At 39.8% G+C, this 20,291-nt stretch overlaps 1 protein-coding gene across 1 annotated transcript in view; it reads left to right on the forward strand.

Moving 5' to 3' along the window:
- The window catches only part of kif21a (kinesin family member 21A), a 45,612-nt gene extending 41,493 nt beyond the window's left edge, over positions 1-4,119 (forward strand). The window contains exons 30-33 of the mRNA XM_037683104.1: positions 2,189-2,306; positions 2,571-2,741; positions 3,214-3,413; positions 3,904-4,119. Coding sequence (XP_037539032.1) covers positions 2,189-2,306; positions 2,571-2,741; positions 3,214-3,413; positions 3,904-3,991 — 577 coding nt within the window. The 3' untranslated portion in view covers positions 3,992-4,119. The remainder of the gene's footprint in view (positions 1-2,188; positions 2,307-2,570; positions 2,742-3,213; positions 3,414-3,903) is intronic.
- Positions 4,120-20,291: the final 16,172 nt, after the last annotated feature.

Genomic DNA, 20,291 nt, shown 5'->3' on the forward strand with positions numbered 1-20,291 from the left:
TTTACAGATTAGCCATAAATTGCACATAAAGTATGCAGATTATCTGCCGTAGGTTAATCTGATTGATATGGTTACTTTTCTGGTTTAATCTGAATTGAAACAGTTTTACAAAATTAACCTCACATTGTATTAAATAATTCTTAAATACTGTGATTAAAAACCAACTCATTACTCAAACTGGTGCATAATAAGATTACGTATTCTTCATTATCCACTTTTGTTTGCAGTTTGTACTAAAAAGTTCACTTGGATGTCAAAAATGACTCACAAACTGACAGTTAATGTCAATTTTTTTTTTTGTCAGGAAATGAAAATAGTTTTGAAATGTATGACCAATGATTTGTATTATTGGGTTGTTGTTGTTGGTTGGTTTTTTTTTTCATCTTTTTTATTATTTATTTAATGCCATTTGGCTTGTTCCTGTCCATGGTTGGGGGAAAATGGTGCCAGTCTCTAGCAGTCATTGGGTGTGAAGCAGGTTACAACAGGGCCACACAGTGACAGGCAACCGTTCACACACTCACTCATACGTAGTGACAATTTAGGAGTGGCAAATTTATCTAAGATGCATGTACCTGCAACCTTCTTGATGCAAAGCAACAGTTCTAACCAGCTGCACAACCATGCTGTGTGGAGAAAATCTGTGGAATAAGAACCTGATTTAGGGCGGCACGGTGGTGCAGTTGGTAGAGCTGCTGCCTTTCAGTGAACTATTCACCAGTTCAAATCCTGGCCGGGGAGCTTTCTGGGTGGAGTTTGCATGTTCTCTCCGTGCATGCGTGGGTTTTCTCCAGGTGCTCCGGTTTCCTCCCACAGACCATAAACATGCATGTTAGGCTGATTGGTAACTCTAAATTGTCTCTAGGTGTGAGTGAGAGAGTGAATGGTCATTTGTCTCTGTGTGTCCCTGTGATGGACTGGAGACCTGTCCAGGATGTCTCACACCTCTTGCACAGTGATGGCTGGATATGGCACCTGTGATCTAAAAAGGAAGAAGTGGGTAAAGAGGACGGATGGATGGGTGGACGGACGGACGGACGGACGGACGGATGGATGGATGGATGGATGGATGGATGGATGGATGGGTGGATGGGTGGATGGGTGGATGGGTGGATGGGTGGACGGACGGATGGACCTAATTTTGAATTAAGGGCCTAGCATTCCTTGAAGAGATACATGTCAGACACCGCCATTCATGATTTAAACAAAAGTCTTATGATGATGACAAATTAAATTCAGTTTATTTATATAGTGCCAAGTCACAACAGAAGTAGAAATGAAAGTTATAACCATTTAAAAATTATTATTTGCATTTTCATGTGAGATTTTACAGAATATGTTAGTTCTCAGAGCATGTGTTTAAGGCACAGCATTCTATATTCTGTAGAATGAGTTGTTCAGATTATCTTTGCAGCGATGCAGTAGAGTGTGTGTGGAGATAAATGAGGACACTTATTGTAGTGTAAGAACTTTGAGTATCTTGATTTTATAGAAAGGCACTAAATATGTACAGTCCATTTACTGTCAAATTTGAGCCCATCTGTAAAATTGAGTTATAACTATACAAACTTTTAACATTTGAGTTGGTGCCAAGGTCATTTATCTGTGGAGGCCATTTTGAATCAAGCCTCAAAACGTTCATCAGCTGTAGATGTGCTGCATATTCAAGGATGATTTTCTGAGAGTTTCTTAAAATCTGTCCTGTGGAAATTTTTTACTGAAAGATAAACATACAGACAGGTAAAATATTGTTAGCACAATAAATACTGTATCATCTGTTGGCCTGTCACCATTTCCTCTTCGGCTTCCTGCGTAATACAGCACCATTTTCAGAGGCTCACGCAAAGCCCGATCTCTTTTCACTGCACCTTTAATTGATTTAATTCTGAATGAACATCTGACAAACATCCAGTCTGCAGCTTTCATGAGTTACTGTCAGTGAGTCACGGTTGGTTTTGATAAATTGCTTTTGTGTTTATTTTGTCAAATAAATAATAAATGTAACTTTAGATGAGTCAACATGCCTTTTAGGAACATGAAGACAAAACAATCTTTCACAAACTTAAAAAAAAGCACTTAAAACAACCTGAAAACACTCCCTGGTGTTTGTATCGTTTTCGTCTTTGTACTGGTATGAGTTGTAATTTAATCATTCAAATGTAAACACAAAGGTTTTTTTTGTCGTCAGATTTGTGTCTACTGGGAAGCTCACTGGTCACCAGGGTCCAGTAATGTGTCTGACTGTGGACCAGTCTGGAAACAACCAAGACTTGGTGATCACTGGGTCCAAGGACCATTACATCAAGGTGTGTGTTCCTCGACCTCCTGCTGTAAATGCTCCTCGTACCGACGCCCTGTGAGTCGGGGAGAAACAAAAGTTTCATGATGCAGAAATGATTTGTTAAACAAAAGCATCCAGGAAAGCAGTGTGACCTTTTCAGTGATTCACTTGCCTAATTTAAGATTTTTTTCTAGTCTAACAACATAAATGCTCTTTGATTTTTATACGCTGCATGAATAAATAAATATGAAGTATTTAATCTCTAACAGTTGGTGTTTTGTTGTTGTAGCTCTTTGACGTATCTGAAGGCTCTCTGGGGAGCGTCAGCCCGACGCACAACTTTGAACCTCCACACTACGATGGCATCGAGTCGCTGGTGGTCCAGGGGGACATTTTCTTTAGCGGCTCTCGAGACAACGGGATCAAGAAGTGGGACCTGAACCGCAAAGATCTGCTGCAGGTAATGAACTTGTATAAAAGGCCTGGATATTTTAGTTCCCGCACAACTTACAATTATTGTCTTGCCCTATGTTGCCCTCTGGCACCGTCCCATTCACAATCCAAGAAAAAAGAATTGGCTGACATAAAACACCTTAAACTTTTGTTGTTCTGTTTATATTCTGGTGAAGATTCTCAGTCATCCAGGACATTATGAATTCAAAAAGCGTTCAATACAAAAACAACTGGACTTTATTTGTAACAGAAGACGTTTCGCTCCTCATCCGAGGAGCGAAACGTCTTCTGTTACAAATAAAGTCCAGTTGTTGTTGTATTGAACACTTTTTGAATTCTGTTTATATTGTTTTCGACCCTTTGACTGACAAGTTGTTTCTGTAGATTTCCAATAAATGGTAATTTAGTTGACTTTCTTCGTTCATGAAAAAAGATTTTATCACAATTATAATGTTGGTGTCATTTTGTGCGTTCTTCAGCAAGTCCCAAATGCTCACCGTGACTGGGTTTGTGCTCTGGGCCTGGTCCCCGGCTCCCTGGCCCTGCTGAGCGGCTGCAGAGGGGGGGTCCTCAAGCTTTGGCACACAGACACACTAGGACCCCTGGGAGAACTGAAGGGTCATGAGAGCCCTGTTAACAGCATCGCTGCAAACAGCAGGCACCTGTTCACAGCTTCAGAGTGAGTAGCAATATTCTTCTACAATGTATTAATGGGTGCAGATACGCACGTGATGGTGAGAGAACAGAAGTTGACGCCTGCTGTTTAAAATTTATATTTTATGCATTGATTTCGTAATTTCTTGAACTGCAGGATTAGATGACTTTAATTTTAAAATGAAAGCACCAAAGGTATACACACACACAAACACTCTGAGGAAGTTTTTTTTTCCAGCCATCAGACCTAATACCTCAATAATTTCATAACAATCCCTAAATTGTAAATATGGATACTGTTCATGTTCTTCCAATCCAGATTTTACCTTCTCATCCATCTTGCACATCAGTGTGACACCTTTATTTGTCCATTCCAGTTCATGGATTATGTGATCAGCTGCTGTTACTCTGAGACAAACCTACAACTGGAAAAACTAGAGTTTAGAGAAGTTTTAATGAATTTAGAGCATCTGTATGCTTTTTTTTTTTCTTCTTACCATTTTCTTTCCTTTCAGTGACCGCACTGTGAAGATCTGGCGTGCTCGCGGTGGGCTGGACAGCACCTTAGAGGTTGATAATGCAGATGACGTGGCCAGTAACTGAACACAGCCGTGCGCTTTGATTCTCCGTGGACCTAACAGCCCTCTGTGTTGCTGCTGCCCGTCACTTTGACTCCAAACGTCTCCACCTAACGCTGACTCCTGAGATGCTCCTTGACGATCCTTGACTGAGCTCGAACGAACCGTGTTCTCACCTCACTGAAGCTCGCAGCAGTTGTTGCCTTTGAATGTTTGTTCCGTTACATGGTGCTGTGCACCTCGTTTTGTGAGTACTGCAACACATCTGGCACGAGCTGTAACATGGTAACACTGCAGACTGATTGATCAGAGAGAGGTGGCTTGTCTGTGTGTGGAACAAGATGTGCACACATCGTAGGGTATGTGCATGACTACTGAAACGTGCATGTTTATTAACCCTAAATATGACTTTCAGATCTTTTCCTTTTGTTTTACTGATTGGCCTTCATCTTGTCAGTATGATCAAACTTTCCTGTAGTACATGTATTCAGTACTAAACCAGACTGTTGTCCAGTTTAGGCTTTTCACTCTTTAATCACTTGAGATCAAACTGTTGAATCAATACGATGAACCCTTCAGTTAGGGATGCACGATATTGGATTTTTGGCCGATATGTTAAAACTTATTTGGCCGATAACCAATACCGATATTTTTAAATAAACTTTCCTTTGTCGGAACATATTGCTCTTATTTAGGCTTATTTGCTACAAAAAATGTGTAAGAGCTGGTGACATATATTCAATAACAGCCATGTGCAGATGACCTGACTGAAAATTGTTGGATTGTATACCTGGATTATTGAGCATGGACTTTGTTCAAATGCATAGCACTTTAACTTATATTAAATGAAAAGTGTTAAATATTATTTATTAGCATTAGTCACCTGCAATGCTGTCTCACGTGTGGAGGCTTGTTCCAGGTTCCTGCTGCAGTGTGGGATCCTCTGCACTCCTGTGCATGAAGGACAGACTTTTTAACCAACAAAGTTCATGCTCGATAATCCAGGTATACAATTTAACAATTTTCAGTCAGGTGATCTGGACAGTTTCCTTTTTTTGTGTGTGTGCTGAAACGTTTCACCTTCCATCCAGAAGGCTTCATCAGTCAATGAAACGCACAACACAAAACTGATTCTTCCCCCAACAACTTACTCCAAAGTGAAACAAACCAGTTATGTTGGTGCTAAGATGGTCTCTTTGGCACGCCCCCTTCTCCATCCAGAAGGTTTCATCAATGATTGATGAAACCTTCTGGATGGAAGGTGAAATGTTTCAGCACAAAAAAAAAAAAAAGAAACTGTCCAGATGACCTGACTGAAAATTGTTGGACAGCCTTTTTAAGATCAAAGTTTTGTCTATCCATTGTGCCGTAAGACTAATCATGCTAACGGGGCTAACACGACGTCCAAATGTCTGTGGTAAAACTCACCCAAGTGCTATCGGATATTAGCTTCTCAATGACATCGGAAATGACTGCTTGTAACTCGGATTAGGTTACGTTGGAAAAATATCTCTGACTGGGGACGATGTAGTCGTAGTCTAAAAATCTTCGGAATCCGACGTCCTCACTAACAAAAAAAAAACCTTCCACACCGCCGACATTTTGAGTTTTCCTCTCCGCCGTGAGATCAGTACGCGTGACGTCATCACGTTGTGCTGGTGCTGCAGGCATCCTTGTCACTGGGTTGTCCTACAAAAACAGCATCTTTTATATCGTTGAGTTATTTTGATGGAATGGCCGAAGTCCGATACTGAACTTTATCACTAATATTGGCCGATACCGTTACCATGCCGATAATATCGTGCATCCCTACCTTCAGTGAACAGACGACTTTCTGCAGTGAAAGTATTAATCTATTACGGCACCATGTAATGGAAACACAATATTCAACTCTTTCCTGGAAAATGTTTTTATTTTTTTTTACTGTTTTGCCTTATGTACTCTAAATAATTCACTTTAGCTCCGCTTAGTCAGCTCTGCTGGGGAGCAACATGGACGACGACGACGCAACAGTTGAACACTTACCCTGGAAGAAAGTTTGAGAGTTAAAGAAGGAAGAGATGGGATAAATTAAAGGGTTGGTAGCTGGTCTTCACAACCCACTTCTCAATCACTCGGTGTTTCTCTACGCCGAGTCCTGTTAGGAACAAACGTGACTGTGAACATAGCGAAACACTGTCCCCCGCAACTTCCCTCTCCTGCTGATGCAGCTTCAGGCTAGTGATCACAACTGTGCAGCCTGTCGTTTTGTCTTGTTGCCGTAGTGTGCAGCACTTGTGAACTTAACAGTCTTAACAGCAGCAGTCCTACTTGAAGCCAAAGTTTGACAAAAACAAACATCTTTTTCTTTCTTTGCAGCAACTGACAGAGGAAGCTATAAATCCTCAGCCTCCTTTAAAGCTCTTGTTTTTATCAAAACACGTCTCGTTTGTTTTATCTCCAGAAAGCCAAAGTAAAAATTATTGCTTGTGGATTTGCAGGAGGTTATGTCTTTTGTCTCATTCCATTTTTACATATTTTCTCTTTAGATTGAACAAAGGAGATGTTGCGTTTTAACAGCAGATATTTAATCTGGCATCTGATAAACTCAGGCTGTTGTTTCCAAGACTGCTAGCTAACCCTTAGCTGTAGCTTCTCGCAGCCAGAAGAGTGAAAACGTCCTTCTGATGCAACGTGTTTCCCCAACATGTAAGATTCCTTTGGCTTTTGAGCACTTGTAAAAATCTGACGCAGTTAAGCTTCGAGATGTGAACAGTTTTAGTCCGTGTAACATGTCTTCACACTTGTTAACACTTTGATCGTACATCACTAACTTCTCCCCGATGCAAAAGGCATCTGGTCTCTTTTCTTACCCTATAAGAGGGGTTCTTGTTGTGGACTCCAGGTGATGTCCACCTGGTCACAGTATGTGTAAATATGTAACTGTGGTTTTGCTGGAAGAGGCCTTCAGACTGGCCTAAGGGCATCAACAGATTGATGTCTCCCGTTTCCGATCCTTGCGAGGCCTCCTCTCAAGCTGATGTAACTGATCGGTCATGATTGTGAGCCGTCGTTTATGAATGTTTAGTGAAACAGCAGCTGTAGGCGTCGTTCTAAAGTCTGTGACGTGTGAATTTAAGAACGTCTGACTGAATGTGAGTAATGTGGGACCACTCAACTGAATGGAGTCTCACAGCAGAGCCACGAGGACCAGAAGTGGCAGGAAGCGAAGCGTTGTACTGAGAATATCCTGCACTGAGGTGGCCTACAGCTTGTTGATTTGTTTTTCTTTGTTCCACGTGTCCTGCGTGTTCCCTTCTGGAGTTTTAGTAGCCATTCCTAAATGGCAGACTGTAGCAGTTCTAATGTCAGATGCCTGATGAGAATAAACGCTATCTGTCAAAAACAACTCGCTGCTTTATTTTCTCCCATTGTTCTCTTTGTTTGAGCTGCTTTATCTTTAGAAAATGTAATTGAAGGTTGTTTAAATTCACGTATTTGCATTAAATTCTGTGCAGCATATGAGTACTTAATAATGTATTCAAAACTAATGGCATTTAAATTGATTTGTGTTCTGTGTGTCATTCGTTTTGAATCCCTAACCCTTACCTTCTGAAACCACATATTTAGCTACCAAATTTTTCGACCTATAAGTCACTGATTTATTTATTTTTTTCATAATTTGCATGCCCTGTGACTTATACGCCGAAGTGACTTATTTATAGATTTTTCCCATATTTATAAAACAAATTTTGGCTGAGATATGACCGTTTTCATTCAATGACTGAAAATATATAACACTACCATTTTCAGCCACTAGATGGCACCAGAGTAGTATGGCATGCCGTTGTCATGTAATAGGTTAAAAAGTTGCTATTAATGACACAATCGGCTTGCCCTAGCCTGCCACCTTCGTCCAGCTCGCCTGGAGCAACCGTCAAATCAGCTTCATTTTGCTGCACCGCCTCGACGAAATGCAGCTGATTTGACCATTGAAGTGCATTTATTAAGTAAAAGTTCAACCGAGACACACCTTTACTATAATGTCGAGCAAACAAATAATCGTTTTTAAGTGTTAATCTTGTTAAATTCTTGTTAAAGTCCTCCTGTGCACGCTCCCGCGGCCGCCATTTGGCAGAAAATCGATTTTTAGCACAACACCGGCCCACATTTCCGGGTTGTCAGCGGTGACGCATAATAGATGCGGCGTATACGGTGAAACGATTTATTTATGTTTTTTCCACTTTATTAGACATATTTGGACTGATGTGACTTATAAAGTGGTGCGACGTGTACGGCGGAAAATGCGGTATGTCACATCGTAAAATCGTCATAATCACAAAATATAAAAGTGTTAAATGTTGTTTTTAATTATTTTAGAACTTATATGTTCAGTTGTTTCTTTGTAACTGATCAAGAAGTACATTTCTGCTCCGTGCTGGAGAGCTGCGTGACGGGTTAACCCTTTGTTGTTCTGCTGTGCTTCTCTACAATTTAAATTAAAATGCTGTAATTTTTAAATAAACAATCCATGCAGTATTTAATGTAAATAGTTTATTTAAGGAGGGAGATTGGGAGCAACAGGCGATGAGTGTGATTACAGCCTGGTACACGTCATGACAACGTTTACTGAACTTGGACTGGTGTCTCCCTACTTCACGGTTTTTCATTTATCGCGGGGGGGGGGGGGGGGGGGGGGCAGGATACGGAACACCTGCGATAAACGAGGGACTACATAAATTATTAGGATAAGTAAATATTTTGACCAGAGCAAACCTGCCAAGGGGAGGGTCACCCCTCAAAACTCACAGATCTTTAATCAGAGACCAAAGTTAACTGATGGACCAGAGCAGTAATGATGGGACTCATGGCTGGTTTTTTTTTTTTTGGGAACCAGTTCATTTGGCTTAGTTCACCTAAGAGAAGACTCTTTCAGTTCCCAAACTGCTCTTTACTGGGAGTGCTTTTGAGGAACTGGCTATTTGAGAACTGGGTCAAAGTCATTGGACTCATTTCTACAGTGTAGTTCTTCTGCAGAGCTTGGCTGATCTGTTCGTAGAACTGATGTAAGCTGAGCTGGGCCTGGAAGATACGAGGGGTTAAAAATAAACTGACTGGAGACAAAAATGCCAAATGGAGACTTTTTAGCAAATATGGGGAAGAAGGGGCTGTGGTCACATGAGACATGTTGAAATTTGGACCATTGAAGAGAACTCTTCATTGTGTCTGAATGATTCTCATGATGAGAACAGCCTCCCCACAGTGAAGCATGGCGGTGGCAGTATAATGACGTGGGAATGATTTTTTTTTTTATCAGCAGGGATTGGGGGCCAGGTCAGTGTGTAAGGAAAAATTCACCTTCCAGCAGAACAACAACCCAAACCACACTAATGAAGCAACTCCGCTGGTTTCAGGAGAACAGGGTAAATGTCCTGGAATGGTCTGCTCAAAGCATAGAAGCATATTTCCCATGTAAACGGTGTCGTCTTTAGTTTTATTATTATTATTTATGTTGTTTTGCTGTTTTAGTGCAGGGTAAAACTGAGCACAAGATGGCAGTAGTAACACCTGCAGGACCAAAAGCAGCAACTGTGATTTTCAGAGTTGGAGTCCAACACATTCAGTTTTCTTTACAATCATGGAAAAAGAGTTTCACACTAACCGATCAGGGCCTGAACCAACAAGCTGTCATTACTCACTGAGTGGTTTGGGTCTTCACAAGTGTGTTTAGAAATTCACATCCTCTAGAGCCTTTTATATCTTTAATTCACTGATTTTTTTCAGACATCAGGCTGTTGGCAATAAACGGTATGATAGTTATAAATATAAACCAGAGCTAATTGCTTACATTTCACTTTGCTCAACGTATGAACTTATACACAACAAAAGGAGGAAAAAATACAAACGTGGCCGAAAAAGAACAGTTGGAAATGAATATATTTAATGTATTATTATAACTGCGTGAATTTACTGAGGCAGGTTTTAAACGTCTTCCTAAATACAGTTGATAAAACAAATAACTTCAATGATTTTTAAAACAACAATTGGATGCACGAGTTTAAATTATATATTTTTTCTCTGATCTACTGAAGGTCAAAATTATTCACACGCCCCACCAGTACCAGATCATACTGCACCCGTCACCACGCTTGTCAGTCGGTGTCGTGTTTATTCTCACCAGAGTGTAAAACTTTCCTCCAGAAGCTCATCGTTGGAGCTTCACTCTGTGTTTTTGTAGAGCAGCTTTGTTGGAGAAAGAAATTCTGTCTTAAATAAAAGAAGCACACTCAGTGGCAGGAGATTTTTACCCAGAATTTACTTACAAGGACAGATTTTCAGGACAGGTTACAGAGACAGGAAGTACACGCATGAAGACCAGTCAAGAATCTGCCACGAGCCGTGTGTGAAGCTTGTTTTTATACCATTATCAGTTCAGCTGAGCTCACAGACTTTGAGGCGACCTTGGATAGCTATCTGCTAGCGGTTGCACGACTACATCGTTTTTTAAAGTCGACTTCAACATTATAAAAGTCGAGTCGACGGCGACTAGCCACTGTGACGTCATAGGAACTCAAGAAGCTACATAATATATTCGCAAAAAAAAGTAATTTATTATTTACAAAAAAAACAACAAAACATCAGGAGCGTGTATTTACGCTCCTACCATTTATCAGACAAGTCACAGAAAAACCAAAACTTATTGAGCTGCTAAAGTGAAAGAAACGCGCGGCACATAAAAAACATAAATAAAAACGAGGGTGGGCGGTGTGTTTTTCTTTTAATTTTATTTAATCCACCTGTGGATTAAATAAGGTTCACTCGCTGTCAATAGTCTCCTCGTTTAGTTTTTTTGTTTTCGATCCTGGTTTACGTGTAAGAAAACGAGCATCCACATGAGCAGGATGAAACTTTGCCCGCGTAATGGTATTCCCAGCAAGAGAGAAAATTCCCTCGCTGGGAGTGCTGGTTGCCAGAGCAGCTAAATACCTTCTGCTGAGTTTCGCCAAACGGGGAAATCTGTTCTGATTGCTGGCCCACCACTGCAGCGGGTTCACCATGTTGGGAATCTGCAGCAACTACAAAAATCACAGACCTGTTCAGCAGCACTGGAGCAGCGTGCTGATCTCCTGTCACTCTGGAGATGTGGCCCAAAAAGTTGCACAAAATCCTCCTTGAGTCTGGATTTTTTACTGGTCACCGGCTCGCTCTGATTATTGGGCATATCCTCCTCCTTCGCTGATCATGTGACATAATCACATGACTGCGACAAGTCGACATGAAATTTAAAAACTTGAGATGTCCCAGAATCGACTAGTTGATTCAACCCCTACAGCTGCATGCTGTAGCCTCCCTCAGCTCCTCATCCAGCTCTCTCTGCTAACCCAACATATGGTTCATGGGCAGACTTAACATTCTCAGCCATAGTAATAAAAACATCCATAAACTTTGACCAGAACTTCCCTAACAAGCTTCTTTCATGGTCGGCACCCTTCTCAGTCTCTGGAAAAGTTAATGCTGATGAAGATGAACCCTGCAGTCACTCGTGATCACCAATGAAAAGTTAATTTGCCAAATAAAAACATTTAATGAACTTTAAGCTCCACTTGTAAAAACATTTAGGTAAATGCACATGTTTGGCCCTGTGTGGAAAAACTAATCAAGTTTTTTGTTGGATTATAATCCCACCCTGGAAAATACAGTTCTAATTAAAAAAAATAAAAAAAACAAATTAAACACATTCATCCACATGATGGATGTATGCAAACTTCTGACCACAGCTGTAATTCTGCCACAGAGGAGCAGCTGGTGCTTCTGACTCGATGAACAATGATAAATTCCTGACACAACAGTATGATACTGTACAATTATTAAGCTTAAACTCAGTCGTTAGTTATGTCATTGTTAACAGTTACGGGAGTGCAGTGTGGAAGATGCTTGGTTTTCATCTCTTGCTCCAGGCTCGATGAAGATTGACGTCATGTTGCACGGTGAGTAGATGTTTTCTTTTCTGTCAAGCTGCTGAGAGAGAATTGTGCTTCTTTTAATTATAGCAACATGATATCTGTGATTTTATACTAAAAATAAAGAAAAACTATGAAATTCCGTTTTTTATAAGTTGTCATGTAAAATGATTTAGTGAGGGATAAAAAGGGTGATGCTTTCTCCTCGGCTTTCTACACTTACTAGCTCCAGGTCAGTTTACTCACCGAGACCAGCTTAAATAATGTATTCACCATTTTAGAATCAGAACTCAACCACTAAAGTGGAATTAGTTAATTGCAAGGAACTCTGTATTTTAACAAATGAGCATTTACCCAAATGAGGAGCAGACTGAATTTGTTTTTTGAAATTTTATTAGAAAATAATTAAATCAAAAACAGGAATGAAAGAAAGTTCAATAAAAAGACTTTGATTTAAAAATATTTTTTCCACAATTTAATAAAGTACTTTATGAACATTTATACATATTTCTTCCCATTTGTTATCCCCAGCTGTCGCATTTAATTCCAGTTCCCATTTTTTGTTAAATTACTGTGTGTGTGTCTATATATATATATATATATATATATATATTTACATTTATTTTTATAAAAGCTAGGTTATCTATCTATATATTTATATATAGAGAGATAAATAGATCATCTATATATATAATATATAGCTAGGTAATCTATCTATATATAGAGATAAATAGATAATCTATATATATAATATATAGCTAGATAATCTATAGATAGATAGATAATATATATATATAATATATATAGCTAGGTATTCTATATGTCTATATAGAGAGATAGATAGATAATATATATATAATATATAGCTAGATAATCTATATATTTATATATAGCTAGGTAATCTCTATATATTTATATATAGAGAGATAAATAATCATCTATATATATAATATATAGCTAGGTAATCTATCTATATATAGAGATAAATAGATAATCTATATATATAATATATAGCTAGATAATCTATAGATAGATAGATAATCTATATATATAATATATATAGCTAGGTAATCTATATGTCTATATAGAGAGATAGATAGATAATATATATATAATATATAGCTAGATAATCTATCTGTATATAGATATATAGATATAGATAGAGTATCTATCTATGTCTATATATAGATATATAGATATAGATAGATAATTAATCTATCTATCTATCTATCTATCTATCTCTATCTAGATATCCATACATACATACATACATACATACATACATACATAATATATATATATAGAGAGAGATAGATAGATAGATAGATAGATAGATAGATAGATAGATGGATATAGATATATATCTATATAGATATGTATATCTATATATCTATATAGATATACATATATAGATATATATATGTATGTATATATATATAGATAGATAGATAGATACTTTGTAGATACAGTATATATACACACAGTATATATATAATTCCATTTACTTCCAAAAACAAAAGCTTCCACCAAGCTAATAATGCTATTTGAATAATTATGAGGTGACAACTTTTTGTGTATTTTTTCATAAACACACATTTTGTTGAAATACTTTTACATATTTAGTAAACAATAAAACTGAAAAAAATAAAAAGTTTATAACCAGCAGCAGGTTTCACGTGTTTAAATACAGACGGTAAAACCCGATTATTTAACAGATAACCTTTGGAGTTGTGTCAACGCACACAGACTGTAGCTGATGTCGTCTGCTGAGGAAATGGGAGCAGAGAGTTTGATCAGATTTCTAATGAACGACTCGGGAGGCCGACAGGATCCGTTTCCAGAACCCTGCAGGACTGAGGAACAGGCAGCACCAATCACCGGCCTCCTGATGGGTTAAACACTTTGGACACACTTAGATCCTCTTTACTTTTCAACAAATGCAGCTTTTCACTGCTAAAACACATTTACACAACTTATTTATGACGGTAACATGCACACAAACTCACACACACACACAAACTCACACATACACACAAACACACACGTGTTCTTATACTTTTAACTTTTTTCATTCATTCAACCTTTAGACAGGTAAATCCCATTGAGCCTCGAGGACTCATTTACAAGAGAGACCTGATTTCAACAAAGAATGACAACAATGGCTGGATCCCCAGCCATTCCCACATGTTATAATGTCTCTGAGCAAGACACCCAATCCCCAATTGCTCCCCAGGTGCCCACATAGCTGCCCACTGCTCCAAGCAGGTACGATGGGTTAAATACAGATAACCATATGGGAACATACAATGATGACAACACATAGCACCTAACTTTACCAGGCTTTGGTCCCCACAATGAAAGATTTTTTGCTAAATTGATCCCCGCAACATAATTTGAAACAAAAACGCTCACACACAGTTCATTAACTGATCCAGGTGGCTGTTTCCCAAACATCTGAAACGCTATGTGCTCGCTTGTCTCTTTCTGTGCTGCCAGTCTATTAATCTTAATGTATAAACTGCACAGGCAGCTGTTTTACTAGATGCAGAGATGTGCAGATTTTCATTTAGTCCTGCAGCTCAATGCCGAGCAGATTCTGACCCCCAGAGAGACACTGACTGGCCTCAGCAGAAAACCAGAGCTGAAGAGCAGTTTAGACTGAACACTGTCAGATCAGGGAACTGGACTTGTGCCTGCAAGACTAATAATCAGTGCGAACGTTTGTAGACATGTTTCTTTTGTGCAAGCCTGAGTTAGTCCTGATAAGTTTGCATTTTATTCCTGCGCACTCCAAACTTTAGCCGGTGTCGTCGTGACGTTTAGAACCATGTTCTGGGTCAAGGATGACCTTCTGCAGGTTGAATGCTGATTTGAGAAAGACCGATGAGAGTTAATAAATTTCCCAGCAAGACTGACAAGAAAGAGGGGAAATGGAGGGGAGTGGTTATATCAAGAACCAGAGCCGCTTCACACTCTGATAGTTTGAAATTTATTTAAAGAACAAACATGAATTTTAAAAACTATCAGTTTCAAAACAGATGCACATCACCCACTAACTGGCATACCAACATTTCCAACAACGCTGTTGCATAATCTGTTAATGCCAGAAATATGTGTTGAGAACCGCTCTCAGCTACTACCACCACAATTTAGCTCAATGTCTGTGACAAGTTCTAGTTATTTTTGTGTTCGTTGAACCTCTGAGGTCTTCACGGAACAGATGGATTTACGCTGAGGTCAAATAACTGGGTGACTTTTGAAAGCACCCATTTGTACTGGATTTTAGCTTGGGGTATCAGAGAGCATTGGAATCAGAAGTGTCTGTTGCTAAATGCTTCTGATGCCAATGCTCTCTGATTTGTAATATGGGGGGAGGGGGGCACACTGGTGGTGTTTGGGTGGGTGGGGGGTTCCTCCCCCAGAAATCTTTAAATAAATTAAATGCCATTTCCTGCATTCTGGTGTATTTTAACTTGATTCAATAACTATTTTAAAGAGCATGGTACAACAAGAAGTAGCCTGACCAACATCTCTCCTTGTGTGAATAGAGCACGCTCCGCTTCCCTCATGCATCCTAACCCCCACCCCGTTCGACAACTGCCTGCACTAACATAGCTCTAAGCTATCGCGCAACACAGAGGTATCCCGAAGAGATGAGCGTCCTGCCAAGCGACCGAGAGGAACCACTGCATGCTGGGTGATGAGCTGTTGTAGGTAAAACCTGGAGTGGACTTTTAATGGTTTGTGTATTCTTCTATTAATCAAGTTGAATGGATTTGTTCATGAAGAAATGGAAATGTGCTGGGCGAGCTATATTTCATGGTAAGTGTGTGTGTGTGTGGGGGGGGGGGGGGGGGAAACAAATTTTAAATGGGGGGGGGAGACGTCCCCATGACGAAATGAGGAAATGCGCGGGGCGAGCTATATTTCAGGGGAAGGGTGTGTGTGTGGGGGGGGGGGGGGGTCCAAACAAATTTTAAATGTGAGGGGGACACGTCCCCTTCACATATTGATGTGATACCTATGTCAGAGAGTATAGGCACTGAATACAAATACACAACACATAGTTCATATTATAGTTCAAAGAGAAAATGAAAACCACGTATCATTATCCTTCCACTTACAATTATGCACTAATTTGTGTTGGTATGTCATACATAATTTGAGTAAATATATTCTCCATTCTGAATATTCATCACCATGTTCATGTGTAAACATTTAGTCAAATGTTAACTTTTTAGGATATGTCGCTGACTGTAAAATAGTTAAATATACTGAACAAAACCACAGGTCATTAAATTTCTCTAATCTCACTTCTAATGTGGCCAAAAAGCAAAAGTCAGAAAATAAATGACTCTTGACTTTGATTCAGTGAAGTTCAAGTTCATTTTTAGCGTTCTCGTGTCACACAGGGAGCGATTCACAGGTGTGGTGATGGATGTGGCTCCATCAACTGGAAAATGAACGAAGCAAATGACTTAAGAGAGTGCCAAGTCAGACTCCTTGGGGTACAGCTGAGCAAATGAGCTGCGTTACTGAACAGGTGTTTCATCTATTCCATCATTTCTTCTAAAGCCATAACACGTTTTCTCTCTTATTTTTGTTCTCACAACAAAGTTCTCAACTCTTCTATAATCTAAAAACTACATTGTTTATTGCCGGCTGCCATAAAAGATGGGTGACCATTTAATTGTCAGTTAGTAAAATATCTCATGAACAAATTAACAGATTTTAGTAGAAATCTCAGAAAGCAGTAATTGAATGTTTATAATTGATTAACATTTGAGGTCAGCTTAATTCAAGATGGCTGTCATGGTCAATCAACTTCAGCCAACACAAACATGGCTATTCATCCAACCATTATCTTTTACCATTTCTTCCTTTTAGGGTCACTGGTGCCCACATCCTGCCATCACTGCGCGAGAGGTGGGAGACACACTGGACATGTCTCCAGTCCATCACAGGGACACAGAGACAAATGAGACAACCATTCACACTCACGCACACCTAGGGACAATTTAGAGTTACCAGTCAGCTTAACATGCATGTTTTTGGTCTGTGGGAGGAAAACGCACCAGTTTTTATTTTTCTTCTTAGATGCAGCACCTAAAAGTGGCACGGTGGCTCAGTTGGTAGAACTGTTGCCTCTCAGCAAAAAGGTTGCCGGATCAAATCTCAGCCAGAGACTTTCTGGGTGGAGGTTGCACGTTCTCTCCATGCATGTGTGGGTTTTGTCCAGGCACTGTTTTCCTAAATTGTCCCTAGGTGTGAGTGAGAGAGTGACTGGTTGTTTGTCTCTATGTGATGGAATTGTCCCTGGTGTCTCCCTGACTCTCACACAGAGACTGCTGGACACGGGCACCAGAGACCCCCATGGCCCAGAAAGGAAGAAACGAGTTAATATAATGGATGGATGCAGCTTTTAGCTTCTGTGTCGCTTGAATTCGACACATTCAAAAAATTGCAAGACAATTTGTCTCTCAAAATAGTTGCAGACTTAATTTCAATAGTTTATGGCAAAATTTGAAACAAAAATCTTGTGCAATCTGTTAGGGTTAATTTATGTGTTAGGGATTAGTCTCAGCTACTACCAGGCTACTAGAGACTATCAATTTTATCTTTAAAATATACTAAGTTTTAGCCATGTTTGTTTTTTAAAGCCATCTGGCTGTGGCAGCCATCTTTATCTTTAACAATGATCATCTTTAACGTTATGATGCGTAACCATAACAACATGGGTTTTTTACAACTGGGAGCAGTTGATTAACATCTCAAAGCTCAAATAATATCTCAGCTACAGCCTCAAATCCCAAATGATTTGAAAAAGAGGTGCTGTGGATGCAGTCCCATCTACCTGCTGGCTGTGCTCGAGTGCCTGACCACTGAGATTCTGTAAGTGGCAGCAAACACGGCTCGTGGTAGCAGAAGGACCAGGATCGTCCCCCAACACCTGCAGCTGGCTGTCCGCAGTGACGAGGAGCTCAGCAGGCTGCTGGGAGGAGTGGCCATCGCTCTGGGAGGAGTTCTGCCAGAGTGTGGGTGGACGGATCAGACGGCATCTGTGGCCAGTTTCTTCGGATCTGTTGTGGGATTGACCTTTACAAGAGATCCGTCCTGCCTACAGCCATCAGCATCTATAACATATCTTAATGAAACGAGGATAACAAGTTACAACATTTAAATTGGGATTAATAAAGTATTTTTGAATTGAATTGAACTGCATGGGCTTCAAAAGTCAATCAGTTGTAGATGTGTGTCAAACGACATGCACCTTTCATTAAAAGCTGACCATTGGTTTGTGAGGTATTGCGTTAGCAAATATAAAAAAAGACACACACACACACACACACACACACACACATAACACAGGTAGGCCACATGAATATACTAAAAGATCATTTTTTTTAATAAAAAAAATTTCCTTCAATAATTAATTAGTGTGGACAGAAAGTGCAAACTCGGCATAACACTGCAGATATAAGCAGCAGTCCTCTGAGATGTTTTAGCTGCTTAATGTGACATGAATGAAGGATCAGAGGGATGAAGGGAGATCTCTTGGAGAGAAAATGGCCGTAGCAGATAAGGATTTGATGTGAGACAGCTTGACACGAGGCAGTGATTGCATAAGCACATCATCGGGGGTGATACTGAGAGATTCCAATTGATGGTCGGAAAAAATGCCCCTGAGATGGACTGGACAGAAGAGGCGGCAATGATTAAATGAAAAGACCCCAAGGTGGTCTTTTCTGAAGGAGATACCCCCAAGAAGGGCTGGGCAGAAGAGATTCTGCATTTTGAAAGGGAAGGAAAGTCGACAACTAGAACAAAACTATCAATAAGGAAATAAACAACCTAAAACATTGCGATGGTTTTGACGTGAAGGCTTCTGTGAACAAACATCAACAAGAAGTAAGATTTTGAGGTCAGTAGCCTACACAGAAAAGCTGTAGACGGCTGATGAATGGAATGGTTTCATTATAGTGACCAGTGTAAAATATCTGCTTCTACTGGACTGAAATCTAGAGCTTAGTTTTATGAACTCCTGCTGTGAGAGTTTATCACTTCTGGTCTTCCTCCATTCTTACATGTGACTGACAGACAAGAGTTCTTTCTGGGAGCCATGAAAAACCTTGAACTTTGTCAGTAATAAACTGATAAAATATCTCTTTTGATCTGTTCAAATGTTTGTTTGGAAAGAGTAAAAGCTTCAAAAACTGCTTCAGCTTTATGTTCCAGTTCGTCAGGCTGGAAACCTTTTGATGCGCAGAGGCCTGTACACAGAACGGGGCGTTCGCAGCCACTAAACAGAAACAAGTCAGTTTTAGGGCATTTCTCAAAGCTCTTGTAAAGGGTGATGTGCGCCTCAAACTGCACTGCCAACCAAACTGCATCTTTCACACTTGTACACATTTAAATAAATCTAAATAATCACTATGAGGGAAAAAAGCTCAAATCAATGTAAACTATTGTCATGGTAAAAACATCTAATTATGTAAAACGAGCACTATTTGAACGAGGAGTGAACTAACAGTCCTCTGAGAGCTGGTGGTTACTGCGTCTCAGGAGAGACTCATTAACTTCCCATTAAATTCTGGGAAGAATCAGTTTTGTTTTGTGCGCTTCCTTGGCTGATGAAGCCTTCTGGATTGAAGGCGAAACGTTTCAGCACACACACAAAAAGAAACTGTCCAGATGACCTGACTGAAAGATGTTGGATTGTATACCTGGATTATTGAGCATGGACTTTGTTGTTTTCTGCCAGTTTGACAAGACTGTCAACAAGGAAGAGGGCTGGCAATGGAGGAGGGGGCATGACAAAGAGATCATCTTAGCATCAACATAACTGGTTTGTTCCACTTTGGAGTAAGCTGTTGGGGGAAGAATCAGTTTTGTTTTGTGTGCTTCCTTGACTGATGAAGCCTTCCGGATCGAAGGCGAAACGTTTCAGCACTGAAAGATTGACTGAAAGATGTTGGATTGTATACCTGGATTATTGAGCATGGACTTTGATGATAACAACATTTGCCATATCCAATGACTTAAGAGCTCCCTGACAGAAAACATTTTTCTCTTTTCTGCTGTCACTTTTGTACCTGATCCAATAATTCTCAGTCAGGTCATCTGGACAGTTTCTTTTTTCTAGAGATGTTTCACCCTCTATCCAGAGGGCTTCATCAGTCTGAGGAGCTCCAAGTAAACGGTTTCCCCACCAAGCAGTAAACTCCTTAAGATGACCAAACCCCCAGAAGCAGGTGTTGAGCAAGTTTTAATGTGGATTATAATCTACAGGCCATGTTGCTTTAGATTACAGCCATTCTAAAGTCTTGGTTAAACTGCAGCAATAATCCGTGTCTAAAAGCGCCAAATCTAGGTTGACTTTACTCT

Source organism: Nematolebias whitei, chromosome 10, assembly GCF_014905685.2.
Source record: "Nematolebias whitei isolate Nwh7 chromosome 10, NemWhi1, whole genome shotgun sequence".
In the NCBI taxonomy this organism is placed as follows: domain Eukaryota; kingdom Metazoa; phylum Chordata; class Actinopteri; order Cyprinodontiformes; family Rivulidae; genus Nematolebias; species Nematolebias whitei.